This window comes from Pteropus medius, unplaced genomic scaffold (assembly GCF_902729225.1).
Source record: "Pteropus medius unplaced genomic scaffold, Ma_sr-lr_union100, whole genome shotgun sequence".
Taxonomy (NCBI): Eukaryota; Metazoa; Chordata; class Mammalia; order Chiroptera; family Pteropodidae; genus Pteropus; species Pteropus medius.
In genome coordinates, this window is record NW_024354499.1 from 2,744,763 (window position 1) to 2,765,759 (window position 20,997).

The window sequence follows — 20,997 nt, forward strand, 5'->3', positions numbered from 1 at the left end:
TTTCAGATAGATATGGGTCAGGACTATAAGAAACAATAGAAACTTATAAACTTTTTTTATGAAATTACATGTAGAGATTTCTGTTAAATTTGTCAGGTAAAATTAGTATGGCCACGTTTTAGCCAGCTAGAATCTTTAAGACATATATTTTTTTAATTCCATGAGTTCTTACAGAAGTAAATGAGCCAATATCTTCTATGCCCTTGAAGGGTTTCATGGAGTAATTTCCAAATTTCTGAGACAATCTATAATTAGATTTTTATAACTTGTTTATGTAATGGAGCGCCTATAAGAACATAATGGTATTCTTAGTACACCCCTTGACATTGGCACATTTAATTCATCACATGAACTAGAACTAACGTCATCATTTTTAAAAAGACAAGACAGGTAAATCCAAGTTACATACCTGTTATATAAATAAGCAAAGTTAACTATTTTTAAAATGTGTTTGCTGCTTTCTTATTTGTTTTTTTTGACTACGTAGGTACCAAAGGAATACAAAAAAATGTTTGGGATAAAAATTTGAAAATTGCGAAAATTCTTTTTATTAATTTGACTGTCTTTTTGTAATTTTCAGAAAGAAATTATTTTAATGGGCAACACATCCTTTCTGGTTCACGGCAAGCCTGTGTTCCATGTGAAATATAGTTTGAGACATAACAGTCTACAACAGCAACTCTCAACAATTTTTTCCTATCCTTAATAGCAACAGGGCTGAGTGTGCTCCCATACGTAGACCTTGTTCAATAGGAAACAGACTAGGGTTTATACATGAGGCTCTATTTGATAGCAGTAACTAGATATTTCCTTCTCACTCATTAAAAAGACATTGGAATGCAACCGAGAGTAACTATTTTTAGAAATAACTTTAAATTCTTCCTAAAAGGAAGAAATTTGTATACTTCTCAAATTTGAATTATTTTAATAATATATACTACTGATATGTCAGAAACTCATGGATACAATGTCTTTGTATTTTATTTTGTATTTTAATAAAGAATTGATAAATTAACTAGTGTTTATCAACTAAGGCATAAGTTAGAAGAATCCAAAGAGACATTCCATGTCTTGGGTATCTTGCAAAGACCCTTAAGTGAGGTATTTGGGCTCTAGAGTTCCACTGGAGTGTTTAGTGCCTTGGAGAGGGGATTCTGGAGACATACCATAATCCTATCATTCTTAAGCATTCATTTCCTTCCTTCCTGCACTGTAAGCTCCAGACCTCAGAAAGGTATATAACTGAATTGTACCAAGGGTCTACTTAGGACCAAAGTTCCTAAATAGAATTTCCTGGGGCTTTTTCCTAAATCTCCTGAGGTTTTTATCTACACACCAGATTTGAAAATCCTTGAAATCTTTGAAACTAGCTTACTTGTATTCTAATAGATGCATGTGTGTGTGTGTCCCCACCCATAAAAATATTTAAGAATAAAATAAATTAATAGATTTAAAAAGAATAGCTATTTCATTTAAACTGCCTTTCTTATAGATTTTGAAGGTATGACCTTCCTTGAAACTGAGCAAGGAAAACCATTTGCGTCGGTGTTCAGACAATTAAGGTTACAGTATATTATAAGTGATTTGGCCTCTGCAAGAATTATTGAACAAGATTCTCTAGTACCTTCAGGTAAGAGAACATGATGAAATTAAGATTTTAAGTAATCTCTGATTGTAATAGTAATATATATCATAGAAAAGAATAATAAATAGAAATTATCCTTAATCCCAAGAAAGTATACATTTTTATACCAAAGCTGAATCATATTACATAGGTAATTTTCTGTGTTCACATTTGATATTTTGGGTATTTTCCCATATCATTAAATACTCTCCACAATATTTAAATGGCTTATAGTTTTCTGTAATATGGGTGTTCTTTGATTTGATTAACCAGTACATATTTTGGACTAGACTTTTTAAAATGACTTTTACATAGTATTATTTAAAGGTTATAATTGTTTTCTCTATTAATACTTCTTAAATTTTCTTTTTTTTTTCTTATTCTAGTCTTAAACTTTGCGTCAAAGCAAATGTAGTATCTTTGCTAATTATAATTTAAATTTTTGAAACAGTTACTGATTTAATTTTCTAAGGTAAATCTGTAGTGCTTATATAAGATTCAGTTTAGTATTATATATGCATATAAGAAATATAAAATAGAATTTCTCTTTGAAGATTTATTTGTATATTTGTAAACATTAATAATTAGACTTACAGATTTGTCTGAAAAGTTGTGTTATTTTGACACTTATGTTTTTAATATAGCTCTGTGTTTATAGATTTAAGTCATTCTTGTAGTCTGTATACTTATTTAGAAAGGTATTGAATGGAAAGCAAACCTAGAGTTAATACTTCTGGTATATTTGAAAGTAATGCATTTTTATAAAATTCTAGCAGGCTTATGGACATTTTCTGTTAATTTTGTGTAAATAATTTTAAAATAATTTTTTTTCAATTACAGTTGACATACAATATTATATTTCAGGTAACCAAGTGATTAGACATTTATGTAACTTAGAAGCGATCATCCCTATAAATCTAGTACCCATCTAACACCATACATAGTTATTACAATATTATTATCTGTTTTTCCTATGCTATACTTTACATTCCCATGACTTTTTTAACTATCAATTTGTACTTCTTAATCCCTTTCCCTTTTTCACCTCTCCCTTCAACCACGCCCCCTTCCATCTAGCAACCGTCAAATGTTCTCTGTATCTATGAGTTTGTTTCTCTTTTGTTTGAAATCATATGGTATTTATCCTTCTCTGGCTGATTCATTTTACTTAGCACAATACCCTCTAGATCCATCTATGCTATTACAAATGGCAAGACCCCATTCTTTTTTATAGCTGAGCAATATTCCATTGTATATATGCACCACTTCTTCATTCATCCATCGATGGACACTTAGGTTCCTTCCATATCCTGGCCATTGTAGATAATGCTTCAATGAATATATGGATGCATATGTCTTTTCAAATTAGTGTTTTGGGTTTCCTTGGATAAATACCCAGAAGTGGAATTGCTGAGTCCTTTCTTGTCTTGTTATAGCCTTTGCTTTAAAGTCTGTTTTGTCTGGTATAATTATTGCTACCCTAGTTTTTTTCCTCTAGTTTCCATTTTTCGTGAAATGTCTTTTTCTACACCTTTACTTTCAGTCTGTATATGTCTTTTGATCTGAAGTGAGTCTCTTGTAGGCAGTTTATGTAAGGGTCTTGTTTTCTTATCCATTCAGCCATCCTTTGTCTTTTGATTGGCTCATTTAATCAATTTACATTTAAAATAATTGTCAATAGATATGTCGTTATTGCCATTATTCATATTTTTGTTTGTTTTTTTCCTTCTTAAAGGAGTCCCTTTAACATTTCTTGTTATAGTGGTTTAGTGGTGATGAACTCCTTTAACTTTTTCTTGTCTGGGAAGCTCTTTATCTCTCCAATTTTAAATGATAGCCTTGCTGAGTAGAGTAATCTTAGTTGTAAGTCCTTGCTTTTCATCACTTTGAATATTTCATGCCAACCCCTTCTGGCCTGCAAAGTTTCTGTTGAGAAGTCAGCTGACAGTCTTATGAGAGCTCTCTTGTAGGTAACTAATTGCTTTTCTCTTGCTGCCTTTAAGATTCTCTTTGTATTCAACTTTTGGCTTAACCTTTTAATTATGATGTGTCTTCATGTGGGCCTCGTTAGGTTCATCTTGTTTGGGACCCTTGGCACTTCCTGGGCTTGTATGTTTATTTTTTGCACCAGGTTAGAGAAGTTTTCAGTCATTATTTCTTCAAATAGGTTTTTAATTCCTTGCCCTCTCTTTTCTTCTGGTACTCCTATGATGTGAATGTTGGTATGCTTGATATTGTACCAGCGGTCCCTTAAACTATCCTCATTTTTTTTGGATTTTTTTTTCTTGTTGCTGTTCTTATTGGGTGTTTTCTGCTACCTTATCTTCCAAAGTGCTTTTTTTTTTTTTCATATTAGTATACCCCATCTTACAGATACAAATAGATAAGTAGGTTTTTCTGTATATCCAAATAAAAGTTATACATTGTTTCATAAGCAGAATATAACTTAAAATTATGTCCCATGCTGTTTGTGAAGGGGCAAAAATTGTCCACATAATTCAAATTATCAAGATAGATTGATGTGTGCTCTCAATAGCAATGTATCCTAGATTTGAAATAAATTAAAATAATTTTGATTACTTAGCTAAAATTCATTGATCATTTTTCAGAAATAGTGCCAAACACATACACTATCATTATTTCAAAATTATGCATTCTTAGAGTTTCAGTACATCCATTTTGACCACCTTTAAACACATGTCAGATATGTGTTTAATTCCAAGTTAATAAATCAGGACTTTGTATAGAAACATTCTATTTTAGGATTCAACTATGTTAAACACAGTTGAACTCCATTTCAAGGAATTAGGTTTATCTTAGGTTATATCAAGTCTACTTTATTCCATACTCTCATTGTCATACTTCCCTTCCCCTTGATACCTCTGACCTATCTTGTTACCATTCCTCCCAAACCTTTCTGTTATATGCTCTGGAACCAGGGTCAGCAAACTCTCATATCTTCCATTTCTTCCTTTAATTTATTGAGCTCTCCAAGAAGATACTACTTTCTGTAGAGGGCTTTCTGTCAGTTAAAATACTCTGCCAGTATAGGGTAGGAGGCTAGATAGTCCTAGGCCCTCAGCGCCCTTTCCAAACCATTATTGCATATGATGTGACTCACCCTCTATCCCTTGTCTCCTTACCCATCCACATTTATTTAAGACTTGGACATTTGATTTACTGTCTGCCTCACCCTGCCCCCGTCTAGTCACATAATGTGTTTATATGATCATTCCATTTAATATCCTAGCCTCCTAGTAATTTGATCTCAGTTCCAGTAACATTTATGTTTGCTGAACATTAGGCACTCACCACCCATGGAAACACTATGAACCTTGTAACTCAGAATTTCTTAGCATCAGAAGAACTGGTAGTTTTCAGGCTAGAGATAACCTTCTAGCACATTCATAACCTCATTCCCTTTTACACTGATACTTGTTTTCCAATCTGTTTTAAGCCCTCCATTTTCTACTAGTCTTTAAAACCAATCCTGCATTTTTCAGGCCTGGATATCATAATAGCTCGTTTGAGTCATTCTCACAACTGCCTTTAACTCTTTGTCCTTCTACTTGGCAAAATCCCAAAACTAAATTAAACCTTCGTTCCCATACTCTCTACTCTGTGCTGAGTACTGCTACCGAGTATTCTACAACTTTTGTGTTGGTGCCACCACCAATCCACATCTCAACACCAAGCTTGTACCTTGAGACTCCTTTTACCACTTTTACTTGGTCACTTATCTTTTTCATTCACTTCAACAATTATATCAAACCTCTGCCACTCTGTTCAAGCTTCCTATCCATTCACTTCACTATCAGTGTGGAAACTCTCCTTCTGTTTTTTACATAAATTTGAGGTAATCAGGCAATAATTGGTTCAAATTCGTAGTCCTTCTCACCTTTCTGTTCTTCCTCTCCTATCCCAGCAGTTAAGGATGCTCCTTACCTGTTCAAACCAACCTCCTACTGTGTTCATAATCTTAGTGCTTTCCTGTTTGTTCTGGAATTTTACTTTGTCATTTAATCTGTATCTTGAATCTTTTCCCCACCTATTATCCTTTAGCCTATAAAACATGGTCATCTCTTTTACTAAAAAACAAAACACCCTCCCTTGACCCTGAGTCCCCCACGATAGCCACTGTTCTTTCTCTTATTAGCCACCTTCTTCAGAGTAATCTACAGATGCTCTGTCTCCTTACCTTAGTCATTTCTCAACTCACCGAAATCTGTCTTTAGCCTTTGCTATTTCACTGAAACTTTCTAGCAAAAGTTAGGGTTGTCCTTTTTGCAAAATCCAGTGCCTCATTTTAGTCTTATTTTAACTTCTCCAGCATTTTTATCATGGTTTGTCAGATTTTTCTTTAACTTCTCTACTGTACTACCTTCATTTAGAAATGCTCTACTTTCCTGGTCCTTTTTCTACTTCTCTATTCTTTCTCTTTTTCTTTTATAAGCTTCTCTTACTCTGCTCACCTCTTAACTTCCTAAGGGTGCACTTGGCCCATTGATCTTTTCATTCCATATAGTGTCCCAGAGTGATCTCCTTCATTCATATGATTTATTAAAAGATTCCAGTTTTGACCTCTCCCCCGAGTTTCATACTTGGATATCTAAATACTGGCTAGCCATCTACAAATTGCTTCAGTTCATCTGTTCAGAACAGTGCTTATCTTTCCCTTCCAGCCCAAATCCCTGCCTTCTTTTTTCTTCCGTTTCCTATATCAGTTATCAACATCATTAATAACCTAGCTTCACAAAAAAGGGAGAATTCTAGAAGTCATCCCATATTCCTCCTAAACTCTCCACATCCATTCACTGGTCCTGTAGATTTCTTTTATGGATAATTCTCACAATCACCTACTTCCACTTCCTTGTTTAAGACATTGTCATCTCTTGCTATATTACTGTATCACAGATTATTATCTGTGTCCTTATTGGACTCCGAGGGCCATAGGTTTTTCATCTTTTTCCCTCCAATACAAGTAGTGCTTGACAAGTTGTAGACACTCCATTTGTGTGAATTAAAATTGTTTTCTAAAACATATTAACTTACATATGGCCTAATAGTGCATTTACTCTATCAGATAAGTTTGGGTTATAGCTCCTAACCAACGAACTTTAAAGGGAGGGGGACAAGTACACAAATATGTATAGATTCTAAAGTGCCCCAGGTAATATGCCAGATTATTCATTTAACATTTATTATGTAAGATAATCTTTGAAATTTATCAAGACAGTTGTCCTCATTTTACAGATGAAATGAAGTATAACTGTCCTGTCATACCGCCAGTGAGAAGCAGATCTCAGATGCAATCCTAAAGACCTTCTTATTTGAAAGCCCATATTGTTTTCACTACATCATACTGGTTACTTAAAAGAATTCCACTGTTTTATTCTCTTCGAGTTTGTATATCCAGTTGTAAAAATTTGACCAATAACTTTGATTCAATTTGAAAATTTTGATTGAATAACTTTGAATCACCATTCTTTTGAGTATACTTAATTTTTTGGCTTTTGATAACAAAGTAATGAAGTAGATATATTGTCTCTTATTTTGTATTGTGGATAAGAAAATGGGTATTGCAACTTTTTATATTAGAAATTACTGTTACGGGAATAATGTGGAAAGCTAATGCTTAATATATTAGTAAGTTAAAGAGATAATTGTTAAAGCAGTATGAGTTTTGTGAAGATAAATTGCTTTAAATGAAAAGGTATATAAATCCATGTAATTAATTTTATTCAGAAAATAGCTTTGAATTACTCAGTACTCAGTAAATTTGTCATCTTTTGGAACTGGAGTTTTAGGTTATACAAGAGTATCTTTGAACCAGCCTTCTCCGTAATTTTGTACTAATACTTTATACCTAGATGCTCTGTACAAAATATTATTTATCTACATAGGAATTTTTTATTATGTAAACTTTTTGTCCTTCGCCTTCATGATCTATATCTGACTTACATGTTTCATGTAATAGTTCCACTTTTAGGCTGTTTTTTGCTAAAAGCTTTATTGGTTATAAGTAGATTTTTGTCTTTGTATATACCTGATAATACATTTTTTCTTTCACTTAAACAATGAAATGTTGGGAAAAGTAGGAGTGTATCTTTTTGTTTATTTTTTCAAGTTTGTAAATCTAAGACATTAATTTTAAAATGGTATGCCTTTGGAGCCCCCCTTCCTCATATCCTTTGTATAAGACAGGAGAAATTATCTAAATAAAATCATTCTGACTTATTCTGTTGGGAAAATACTGTGTTTACATTCAAAACTGCTATAGACTGGGTCTACTGATCATGGCATCATCAAATTCCACTTGATGTACCTATTCTGAGTTTTTGTTTTAGACTTTGGTCTGATAAAGTTTAAAAGAAATGCTTAAACTTGTTTTCACTGAGTGGAAGTTTCTTGATGGCACCTTTGTAGAGTCTTTCCACTGAACACTAACTCTCTGCCAAAAAGGATTGTGGCAAACTCTGCCTAGTGTATCTGCCTTTTGGAGCTAGGACTGCATATAATAATATTAAAAACTCTGTATAAATGAACTGGTTTCACTTATTTTCATCCCATGTTTTTTTTAAGCTCATTTTAGCAGGGATTCTTCCCCACCCCCTATGTATTAGCAGTCACCATTGCATTTGAACTAGTGTTCTGTTGACTTACTTTTGTGCTGCTGCTATTGAATCAATTACTAGTGACCAGAAAGATTTCTGGTACCTTTTTACTGTTTTAGATTAAGGCAAGAAAAGAGGAACAAAAATATGTACCTATGTTTTAACTTGTTAAAATGCTTTTGGTTTTAAAGGAGATTATTCAAAAGTTGTTGGAATTTAAATTTTAAAACATTTTCATGGGATATATCTTGCATGATATTGGAGACTATGTGTAGCCCTTTCATTCTAATCACAAAAAGCCATATTGTCTCTAGATCAGTGAATATTAAACTGCAAGCATAACCATTAGTGTGATGAGAAACCATTTTAATGGGAAAGCGTCAGCTTTTTAAAAAAATAAACGATAGTAGAACAGAATTTAAAAATCTGAATGCATTGCAAATAAGATACACAATATGTGTGTATGTATACTGAGTCACATAAACTTTGCTAGTAGTCTTTACATAGTGAGGACAAATTGTGGCCTAGATATGTGGCAGTTATTCCTCTTAATAGTGAGAATATTTGGGGCGGGGGGAGGTGGGGAGAATCAGTCAAAGTGTATTTATAGAGAGTTTTGAGATAAGACACCAATAAGTCCATGGAAGTCATCTTTATACCTTTATTAGGTAGAGACTTATGAAGTGAAAATCCAGATTTTAATCGCACTAGGGTTTCTCTCTTCACTAGGTAGAGATTGAGAACATAAAAAATGGAAAAACTATCCTTTTGATTGGGAATAAATAAAAGTAGAAAAATAAATGTGGTGCTAAGCTGATTCTACTTGTATTTTTAATATGTTTTTATCTAAAATAATTAAAATTTCGGCTTACACACACGTGGGGAAATTATGCTTATTATTAAAGGAAAATATCTAGAGTTATAATTTTTATTCCATTTAGAATAATTTAAAGTAGAATCTTTTATTTTTATTAATAGTTATCTAATTTGCCAGATTTGTTGAGTGTGCATGATTCATCTGATAATTTAGAGGTGGTTTATGTCCCATTATTTAGTTACTATTTTTAAATAATTTAATAAAAGAAGAATCCATTAGTTTTCTGTTAAAAGTTTTGTAAAAATGAAAATATTGCTTTAGGCATATTTCTCACAAATGAAAATAAATAGAATTATGAAAAATGAAACTGTTAAATGCAAGAATACACTTTTAACTAAAGATTTAAAATCTAATTTAAATGTATATAACCTAAGTAGAATCTATCCCAAGGCAAAGAAGGATAACATTTACCACTTTAAAAATCAGTAAGCCATATTGTTATAGCATATTTGTAAAATATAAACTACCAACTTTATTTATTGCTACTTTAAACTTGAATTTAGAAATATTAATGTGTCAACTTCTTAAAAATTTTAAATCCTTTATAGTCTTCCATGTTTCTTCTTATTATTCTTATTATAGTTATTTATTTCTACATTTTAGAATGGCTGTCCTCTGTGTATAAACAGCAGTGGCTTGCTATGCTCCGGGCAGAACAAGACAGTGAAGTGGGGTGAGTATATTACATCATACTATTGTTCATTAGGGGGAAAAAAAAACCTTTGCTATGAATTTTTACATTCATTATATTGAAAAATCAGTAACAATATTGAAAAATCAAGAGCTGCTAAAGTAGAGAAAAGATCATGTAATCAGCCTTCTTATATTTGTATAACATTATCAATCTTGTAAATATTTATTTTTCTGATCAGTGAGTATAATAGAATGTTTGAATTGTTATTTGCTATATCAGGGAATTTGAGTATTTCATATACTTTGTTTCACCTGGTTTCCTTTCAACATATTGAACTATTATTACTTGGAATAACGCTTTCATAAACCATGATTTTCATATGTGTAGGTAGAGCTAATTTTCTTATTTGTGGTAGTATTGTCAAATTCTGATTAATAGGTTTTTTGAAGACTTTTAAGTAAAAAATGATTTAACATTATCTGGTTACAGATGCCTTCCCCGAAAGCATATGACCCCCTATAAAATGTTTATGTACTTTCTTCATTTTAAGGGAAGAAAATTGTCTGTTCTTTCAATGCATACTGCTTTGCAGCTTACAGAAGAACTTCCCCATTTATTACTTGGTCTTTGTACTAGCTCCTTGGTATGGGCAGAGTTTAGAGATCCATCTCTGAGTATATAGAAGAGGCCTTAAGAAGTTTAATTTTTTTGCTCTGATCTCTTTTAACCCATTTCTATGTACCAAAGAACTTCCTAAAATAATGGCCTAGTCATGTTTATTCCAAAAACTTTAATAAGGAAAGTGTTACATAGACTCATAATGATTATGAGATTTTTCAGGGTTCTATTAATTTATAATTTATATCCCATCTTTTTCCAAATCTATTCACAGCATACTTATTGTGCATAAATACGGTAAGATTGTTGAAGCAAATAATAAATCAAAAACTAAAAAATAAAAGTTAATTATTTAGTAGAATTCACATTTGAAATAATTTGTAATGTTTGAAATACCTTATAAGTCATCCTACTTTTGTGTATTCACTTTTTTAATGTTAGATGTTCTTAATTTTTTAAGATTTTTCTCATCTGTATCCTGATTGAGTTTAATACAGTCTTACCTAAGAGACTAAACTAGAGTAGTGGGTTTCTTGCCCTCAGAGGAATGTAATCATATTTCCTCTAATGAAGTGTTCTATCCACAGATATTGAACATCTGCACACTCCTGCAGGGCTGCTAAAGTGAGGACTAGGTTTCATCAATGCATTCTTATTTTTATCTATACCACAAAAAGTTTATTTTAAAATCTAGTAGCATGTTTTTCTCTTCTATTTAACTCAATTCTTTTTCGATTAATAGTTTCCTAATTTCTATGAGATTTGATGTTTTATGCATTTTTCTAGGCCTCAGGAAATCAATAAAGAAGAACTGGAGGGAAATAGCATGAGGTGTGGTAGAAAACTTGCCAAAGATGGTGAAGTAAGTATGAGCTGTGACTCTTAACATTCTCATACAAATTGTACTGTTGGTGCAAAATACACTTTCAGTTACAATCATGACAACTGTCATACCTCTCAGAAGAGCTTTTTTGATACAGTTTCTGTAGCATGATCGCTGGACAAGGAGTTACTTATTCAGGGGTGATTGATTATTTTGGCCTTGCATCAAAGTGTGGAACTTTTTGGGTCCAGATGAAAACTATGAGAAGATGATCCCTCAGCAATCCAGAAATTAAGAAATTATATGGGAGCTGTTACATAGTCTTAAAAGTGATTCTTTCTATTTTACAATTACCCTAAGTCTTAAAGAGATTCAAACCCTGTGATTGCTACCCACATTAAGAATTATGTTTTTCATTACCACCCAGTATAAATGTATATAAGTGAAACAAAAACATTACAAATCATTACATACTGCTGCTGTGTCCAAAGATTCTATTTTGTTTCATTTTTTTAAAAAGCTGATTGTGACTCATTAAATTGATTTTACAACCCACTAATGGGACATGAACTATATTTTTAAAAACTCTAGTCTAATTATACTTTTCATCTTTAAAAAATTTTAGCCTAATTTAGATAACCATTCAGATATTTTTTTCCCAAATTTTATTTCATTTTTAACTTCTTAATTTTTAAAAGTTATTTTATGTTTGCATTCATAATTATAACAAGTGTTCAAAACATAAAAGAGAAGTAGATGTATTTTTTCCTTCTTCCTCCTTGTTGCTGCTTCCAGACCTTGTTCCTCCTTCATGCCTAATTGAACCACATGTCTTTCGAAGCACATACTTCTATTACACCACTCATTACCCTTACTGTGGCCATCATTTACTGGGCTTACTGTCTTCTTCTCACTACTCTTGTTATCAGTCTTGGTGATTTCAGTATCTCTATTCCCTGACCTTCCTTCCCCTTTGATTTTGTGCTCCACTCTACCTCGGGCATCCATTTCCTGTGAGCTTATCCTCAAGTTTCATATTAGTAATTAATACCCCTCCTTGAAAATCTCTATTTCAGGCATACTATTTTCAGACTTTACCTATTATCCTTATAGCACTCTCCATCTAGTACCTGACTGCAACAGTTTAACTCCTCTGGGATGTACAGTACATTGTTCTTACTACCTTTTCCCATCACCCTCTCACCACATCCCTACTTCTTTCTTTACTTGACATATTCTATGTTCCATCTTAAAATTGGTCCCTGGCTTATACTCTTAACTTCCCATTTTCCCTTTTTCACTCTGTCAAACTCACCTGGCCAAACCCCAATTCTATGTTAAATCTCAGCTTTCTATGCACTCCATGTCTGCTTCCAAACAGATGAATGTGAATGAAGCAAAACACCATAGCCCAGCAGGTTTTACTTGAATGTTTGTAACTATTAAACTTTAAGCAGGTCTTTAGTGTTGAATGGTGATCCTCCTACACTTCCCTAGTGAATTTATCCTCCCACTCTTTGAGTAACTCCTACCTTCTCAAAAGGACAATGCTACCGCCCTCATTCTTATCTGCTGGCCTTGCTTCTTTCTTCATTCAGAAAATAAAAGCAATCGAAAGAGAATCTGTACATCTTCCCACCAATGATTCTACCAGTCTACCCGCATCTGTAAGCTATGCTTTTCCTCTTATTAGAATGGATGAACTGCCTGCTTCTCCTCTAGTCCATCTTCTCCTGGTCTCCATCCCTTCTCACCTGTTCAAAGGCTTTGTTCCTACAGTTATGCCCTCCCTCTTCCTGTATCATCAGTTTTTCTCTTCTCCAAAATCATTCTCATTTAGCATATAACATGCTGCAGCATCACCCATCTTAAACCATACCCTAACCCCACATTCCCCTCTAGCTACTACTACATTTCTGCACCCCTTTGAAGCAAATATCATTGAAAAAGTTGCCTATATTTGTTGTCTATACTTCCTGTTTTCTGACGCTCTCATGAATCCACTCCAGTTCATTTATTCCAATAAACTCCAGTGAAATTGCTGTGCCATTGTCACCAGTGATTTTCACATTGCCAAATCAAGGAGTTTTTAGCTTTCAGAAAGCTCTTGGCAACATTGCACATCTGTTCACTCACTCCTTGGAGATAGTCTCCATTTGACTTCCAAGATAGCATACTCTGCTTGTTTTCCCTCTTTTTCATTGGCTGCTCCTTTTAAGCCTATGCTAGATCCTTCTCTTTCTCAACAAATGTTGGTGTGAGTAAAGGCTCAGTACTTGAACTTTGTCCTTTCTGTGCTCACTCTTAAGTGATCTCATCTAGTCCCATGACTTCACACTGATGACTCCTAACTCCAGATTCATATATCCAGCTAGTTAATCGAAGTCTTTCTTAGGATCCTAATAGCATCTCAAATATAAAAGTCCAAGCTAAACTTTTTGATTTTCGTCCCCAAATTTCCTCCTTCTCAAATATTCTCCAACCCATAAATGCCTCTTCTGTCCATTTATTGCATAAGCTTCAGACTTTGGATTCTTCTTTCTTTCATAACCACACCTGGTGTCCATAAGCAGTCCCTCCAAGCTGTACCTTCAAAATATATTCTTCGCATATCTACCACTACTACCGAAGTCAAGCCACATTATCTCTTGCCTGTGCTGTTACAGTAGACTCATAACTGTTCTCCCTGTTTTTAGTCTTGCTCATCTACATTCTGTTTTCCACACAACAGCCAAAGTCAACTTTTTTAAAATACAAGTTAGATCATGTCGCTTCTTTTCCTAAATCTTTCTATTAGCTTCTTACCACACTTAGAAGAAATCCAAATTTTTCCTAACTGTGGACTGTTAGGCCCTACGTTTTCTGGCCTCTGATGGACAATCTGAACTCATATCCAGCTCTGTCCCCACCCAGTTATTGCCCAAGTCCCATAGCCCTTCTTGCTCTTCCTCAGCTATGCCAAGCACATTTTTACCTCCAGAGCTTTGTACTTGCTGTTCTCTTTTTCTAAGTCACTCTTTCCTCAGATAGCTACCTGGTCTACATCTTAGCTGACTCAAGATTCTACTCACCTAGCATCTCCTTAGACTTTCCCTGACCACCTGTCTGATCTATCAGGCTCCGCAACTGCAAAATCCCTTCCTCTACCCTGTCCCTCCTTCCTGGCATTTTGTTCTGTTCCCTTCCATTCCATTCTGTGTGTTATTCATCTACTCTTTTCACACAAACATATATACATATTAAAATATACATTCTACTAGGGCAGAAACATATTTACTGTTATTTTTTCAATGCCTAGAGCAGTACCTTGCACATAATATGTACCCAGTAAATATCAGTGAACTGTTGAATTACTGTTGTAATTCAGAGTATCAGCCAAACACTTGAAGCTCTAACTTTACTTCACTGTACCACAACATCTCACTTAATGGGATCTCACTGTTAGGTGATAGAATAAGCAAACTTGTGAACCTCATGATGGTATTTAAAATAACTAAGTTGTATGTCTGTTTATTAGTTACTTAAGGTATTTTAGAGTATTTTTAAAGCAAGGTAAATTTTAATGGGTTCTTATTACCTCCATCTAGTTTCCTAGTCCTCTGAGCTATACCTACTTAGAGTTACAGTGAAAAGCCGTATTACTTATGATAGAATTATAGTGTGGATATATAATGAAACAGATCACGAAGAGGCAATATTGGAAAGGTACCTTAAGGAATAATGATCATAAAGGCTGCTTTTCTGGCTTTGGTATGTACTATATCTTTGTGGTAAACCTTTATATATATTCACAGATATATTCTGTGTGTAAGCCTTAAGGGAAAGACACTGACAAAAAGTAGAGACCCATGAAAGAAATATTTGGAATGAGTTAGAAAAAGAAAAGACATTTTGAACTTTGACTTGCTAACATGATAAACTGAAGTAAATCTTTCTCTTTTGTATTTCTTAGTACTGCTGGCGGTGGACAGGTTTTAACTTCGGCTTTGACCTGCTTGTAACTTATACCAATCGATACATCATTTTCAAACGCAATACACTGAATCAGCCATGTAGTGGATCTGTCAGTTTACAACCTCGAAGGAGCATAGCATTTAGGTAAGTTGAGTTTTGCTACCCTACTCCTCTAACTCCAGAAGAAATATAGAAATGAAATAAAACCTTGATAATTTATACCAACAATAGTAGAACTTTGGTAAGATATAATATATATGAATGTGCATGGAAATGATAAGGCTCTATAATATGTTAATAATCAAAATCATAAGATCTAGATCTAGTATGTTAGGGAGAAAGAGCAGGCTGGAATATGAATGATAAAGGATTGATACTGTGCTTGAAGCTATTGCCTTGTGGGGTAGCTCCATAGTGTAGTGGTTAGCACATCTGCTTTACACACAGACGGTCCTGGGTTCGTGCCCCAGGTGGAGCCACTAGGGTCCACCAGGGGTGCCAGGCCCCGGGGACACCTGGCCCTGGGGGCATGACGTGAGCATGTGGGAGGAAACGCCCCGCCTTCAGAGATCCAGTTCTTAAGAGGAAATGGCAACATTCATAGGTCAGGAGTTGAAGTTGCAGGGGGATTAGGGGATGGAATTAAAGAAGGGAAAAAACGAGGGGAAAACAAAAAAAAACAAAAAAAAAGCTATTGCCTTGCTGCTATTCCTAGCAAATAAAAGGTCCAGACTGGAAATATAGCAAGGTATTTTTCCAGGAAAACATGTCTGGTATTATCTGTCACTTTGTATAGGATTTATGATGTCCAAGTTTGCCTGACAGTTGAGCTGATAATATTTTTCTGGAGAGGATGCTGACAAATTGAAAAATAGCTTAATGAACAGATTTTTTTGGTCACATATTTATACTTACCTTACACGTTATACAAAAATAACTCAAAATGGATCAAAGACTTAAACATAATAACTAAAACTATAAAATAACTCTTGAAAGAAAATATAGGGGCAAAGTTTCTTGACATTGGATTTGGCAGTGATTTCTACAATAAAATGCCACAAGAGCACAAGCAACAAAAGAAAAAGGTAAATTGTATTTCATCAAAATTAAAAACTGTGCATCAAAGGACATTATCAACAGAGTAAAAAGGCAACCCATGGAATGGGAGAAAATATTTGCCAACCATATATCTGATAAGGAATTAATATCCAGAATGTGTAGAAAACTTCTAAAACTCCACAACAAAAAAACAACCATCCAGATTCAGAAATGGGCAGAGGACTTAACTAAACATTTCTCCATAGAAGATATACAGATGGCTAATAAGCACCTGAGAAGATGTTCAACATCACTAATCATTGGGGAAATGCAAATCAAAACCACAGTGAGATACCACATCACACCCATTAGCATGGCTCTTATCAAAAACAAGTGTTGGTGAGGATGTGGAGAAATTGGACCCTTGTGCATTGCTGGTGGGAATATAAAATGGGGCATCTTCTGTGAAAAATGGTATGGCATTTCCTCAAAAATTAAACATAGAATTACCATAAGATCCAGCAATTCTTCTTCTGGGTATTTACCCAAAAGAATTGTAAGCAGAAACTTGAACAGATATTTGTACAGTCATTTTTATAACAGCATTATTTACAAGAGCAAAAAGTGGAAGCAACCCAAGTGTCCATCGACAGATGAACAAATAAACAAAATGTGTTGTATGCCTACAATGGAATGTTATTCAGCCTTAAAATGGAAGGAAATCCTGACACATACTATATAGCATGATCCTTGAGGACATTATGCTAAGTGAAATAAGCCAGTCTCAAAAAACAAATACTATATGATTCCACTAACATGAGATACCTAGAGTAGACCAGTTCATAGAAACAGAAAAATAGGATGGTGCTTGTCAGGGGCTAAGCAAAGGGGAAATGGGGATTTCATGTTTACTGAGTACAGTTTCAGATGAAAAAGTTCTGGTGGTGATAACTGCAGAACAATGAAAAAGTTCTGGTGGTGATAACTGTAGAACAATGAGACTATATTTAATGCCAGGAACTGTACACTTAAAAATAGTTAAAATGGTGAATTTTATGTATTACCACAATAAAAAAAGCATATTTATAAATTACTTTGATATCTTAGATACGTATAATAATAGCACAAGCTTGTAAATCTAAATAGAATCAGTTTATAGTTGAAAAGACTTTAGTCTTATCAAACAAAAACTTATAGAGAATATGGAAGAAAAAATTAATATTAAGGTGAAGGAGGGCTTATTTAAATCTGTGGTTAAAAAATCATGTTTATTTTTTTATTTGTGGGTTTTTTTTTTAATCCTAGATTACGTTTGGCCTCTTTTGATAGTAGTGGAAAACTAATATGTAGTAGAACAACTGGCTATCAAATACTTACACTTGAAAAGGATCAGGTATGTTTGATTTCTTTTGTTTCATTATAGTATTTGTCTTTCAAATCCTCTTTTCTTAATTAGAATTAAAATTCTTAAGTAGAATTAACATTTGATTTACAGATTGGTTTGAAAGTTTTTTTGAAGGTAAAGATGGAAGTAGCATGTTTACCTCTATATAATTTATTCCATTCTGCTAGAAATGTAAGATAAAAAAGAAAAATACAATTTGATTCGAGGGGCAGAGAAAAACTTATAATAGGAAAATAATTGTTTATTTTGAATATCATCTTTAAAAAGTTATGAATCTTAATTGTTTTATCCATTTTATTTCATAAGTGCATTTATTTATACATTAATAGCAGATACCTTGAAGACAATCCAGTATGTCTCCATAACTGCTGAATATTAAGAGAACATTATCTGCTAGCACAATAGGTTTCTGAAAGGACAGACATCTGTAATATTCTCATATTCTCTCTAAACCCATATGTTTCTTCATATTTCGTATGCATGTAGAAGTTTCAAAATGTCATGATGAGAAAGTAAACCATTTTCAAAAAGTAAGATGAGAGTCATTAAAATATCAATGAACGTTAGGTCAATTAAAACTAACCACCATTCCAAAGGACATACTGATTTATTAAAAGGTTCAGAGCCTATAGTTCACATAAATTATTAGAAATTAGTAATTTTCCTTAGACTGAAGAGACTCATAGAACATCAGAATTTAGCATTGCAAGGAACGCTGGAAGTGATAGTTCTAGCCTCACATGCTCTATATGAGAACTACTTCAGCAGCATTCTTACAGTCAGTCCTTCAACCATTGTTGGAACTCTGGCAACAGAGAACTGATTCTCTCACATCATAGGTAGTATTTGAGAAAGGAGATATATAATAAAGTTCAAATCTGCCTCTATTGGAATTGTCTGTTGGTTCCTATTGTGCCCTCTGGAGCTGCATGGAAAATGGCTCTCTTTTTCCTTCTACCTGGAACTTCATAAAAAACTATTGTCATGGCTCCAAGCAGCCAGAGACTTAAAAAGCACTAGGCCAAGATAATATTGTATTCTAAGTGTTCCTTGATATGTTCATTCAGCAAACATCTGTGTCCCTCCTGCATGATAGTTTCTATGCTAGCAGTAGAGGAAATAGAGAGGAACTTATATCATATAGCTTAGTATAAGTACCCTGATAGAGATGACCTCAGAGTATTGTGTAACAGCAAGGAAGAAGTCTTTAACCCTTATTATGGGGTTGGGAGCGGATATGGTTATTGGGGGAGGAGAAGGGAAGACAGCTCAGGGAAAAATTCCTCTCCTGGAAAAGTTGAAAAGTGAATGGGTATCTGAACCAAGCCACAAATGATGAGTAAGATGGAGGCAAGGGAGCCCATGGGTCATTTAAGGAACTAAAAGGTTTGTAAGAGTTCAGTAGGGCTAGAGCCAGGGCATGATGGGCTGTGTGTGGATGGAGTTTGGACTTTTTCCTGAAATCTGTAGGGAATTATGAAAGGATTTTAGTGGGGGAGTTGTATGTGTGTGTTTCTTATTGGTTATAGATGTTTGTTATGGAAAGAAATAGAAAATACAAATAAGTGGAAAGAAAAACCATGCATACCCATCTTAGAAATGATACCAAAATTAGATTAACTATTTTGTAAGCTGCTTTTTACCTACTTCATTGTACATAGCTTTTCTTGTCAATAAATATATATCTACAACATAATTTTTATTACTGCATAATATTAGTTATTTTAGATATACTGTAATTTAAATAATTCTTCCTTTGGGTTTTTTTTTTCACTCTTATAAAAACTATACATATATCTTTGTACATTGTTCTGATGTTTTTAAAGGCTAAATTCCAAGAAGTAGAATTCTTGTCAGATCGTGTATACGTTTTCTAATAGCCAGATTGCCCTCCAGAAATACTATCCAAGTTACATTCTCTCCAGCAGTATACAAGAGTATAGCCAACATAATTATCATTCTTGCTAATCTTTCTCTCAATATAAAAAGTGAAAACAAATTATATTTGTTTAAATTTTCATTTCCTTGGTTACTGATATAGTTGGGCTTTATGTATGCTTCTTGGACAAATTATCTTGTGTAAATTGACCACTTAATATTGTTTATGTTTGTTTTTATTAAGGTGTTTGTTTTCTTGTTAATTTTAACAGCTTTTATATTAAGAGTAATAACATTTGTGATATACTATAGTTTTCCCACTTTTGTCATTTTTTTCTCAAATTTCATGAAATAATGTATCAATCTGTTCCTTTAGTGATTTCTTCTTTTGCTATAATACTCAGTCATAATAATTATGATTATATAAATAGTACTCTGTACTTTTTTCTACTTTTTTTACATTGGAGTATTTTTTGTGATATACCGGAAATATATCGAATCTGTTAATGTATTTGAAATCCAGTTTTTATCATGTACTGAATCCTTATATACTTGGTTTCATTTCTAAACTTTGTTATGTTTTGTTGATTTCTTTGTCGTGGAGATAATATATTTTAACTAGACCAACTTTAATTTTAATACCTACTAATACAAACCCACCTTCATTCTTCTCTTTTCAAAAATCTGAGGGTTTTCATAATTATTCTTTTGTATGGGGTATAGAATCATTTTGTCAGTTTCTTATCAAAAATTCCTTTGAGGACTTTGATTTATATTTTTTAAAAATATAGAGTAATTTGTGGAAAATCAATTTTTTTTTTCTTCTGGAATATGGTATTCTTTACATTTATTTAGGTCTTATGTCTCTAAAATTTATCATTTCCCCCCATATTATTCCTGTATATTTCTTGGAAGTATAATGCTAAGTATTTTATATTTTAATTGCTAATGTGAAATGAATTTTTTCTAATAGTTTTTGATGACATAAGAAAGCTAGGGACTTTTGCATATTTTACAACTATACATCTTATAGGACTATGCTACCTAGATTTGCATTGTAGAAAGATCTCTAAGCAATGTGTAAGAAGTTTTAGAGACATGATAATATCAGGAAGACACTTATAATCCAGATAAGAAATGATGAGAACCTTAACTTAAGGAAGGTCGAAGTGGGGATGAAGAAATGTTGATGGTTCTAGAAATGTGTGTAAAGATGAGAAAGTCAGTAGTCAAAGATAGTTCCTGGTTTTCTGACTTGGGCAACTGGATTTATAATAGTCTTTCCTGAGATTTGAATTATAGGAAGGAAAATGAATAAGACATAAAGTGAGGATGAAGATGTGATGAATTCAGTTTTAGGCATATTTATTTGGAAAGCATTAAGGTGGAAATTCTATAGGCCAGTGGGTAAATGGGTCTGGGGGTCACAAGCAATGTCTAGGCTAGAAATAATGATCAGATGAGATAACCTGCAGAGACTATGACAGAGTAGAAACCTAGAGAACACTGGTGTTAAGGGGTAGGCAAAAAAA

The 20,997-nt window shown here is 33.4% G+C and overlaps 1 protein-coding gene across 1 annotated transcript in view; it reads left to right on the plus strand.

The window, feature by feature from the left end:
* Positions 1-20,997, plus strand: part of GMCL1 (germ cell-less 1, spermatogenesis associated) — a 42,314-nt gene that overhangs the window by 18,151 nt on the left and 3,166 nt on the right. The window contains exons 9-13 of the mRNA XM_039852398.1: positions 1,493-1,630; positions 9,719-9,788; positions 11,154-11,229; positions 15,143-15,288; positions 17,488-17,575. Of these exons, the coding sequence (XP_039708332.1) occupies positions 1,493-1,630; positions 9,719-9,788; positions 11,154-11,229; positions 15,143-15,288; positions 17,488-17,575 (518 nt within the window). The remainder of the gene's footprint in view (positions 1-1,492; positions 1,631-9,718; positions 9,789-11,153; positions 11,230-15,142; positions 15,289-17,487; positions 17,576-20,997) is intronic.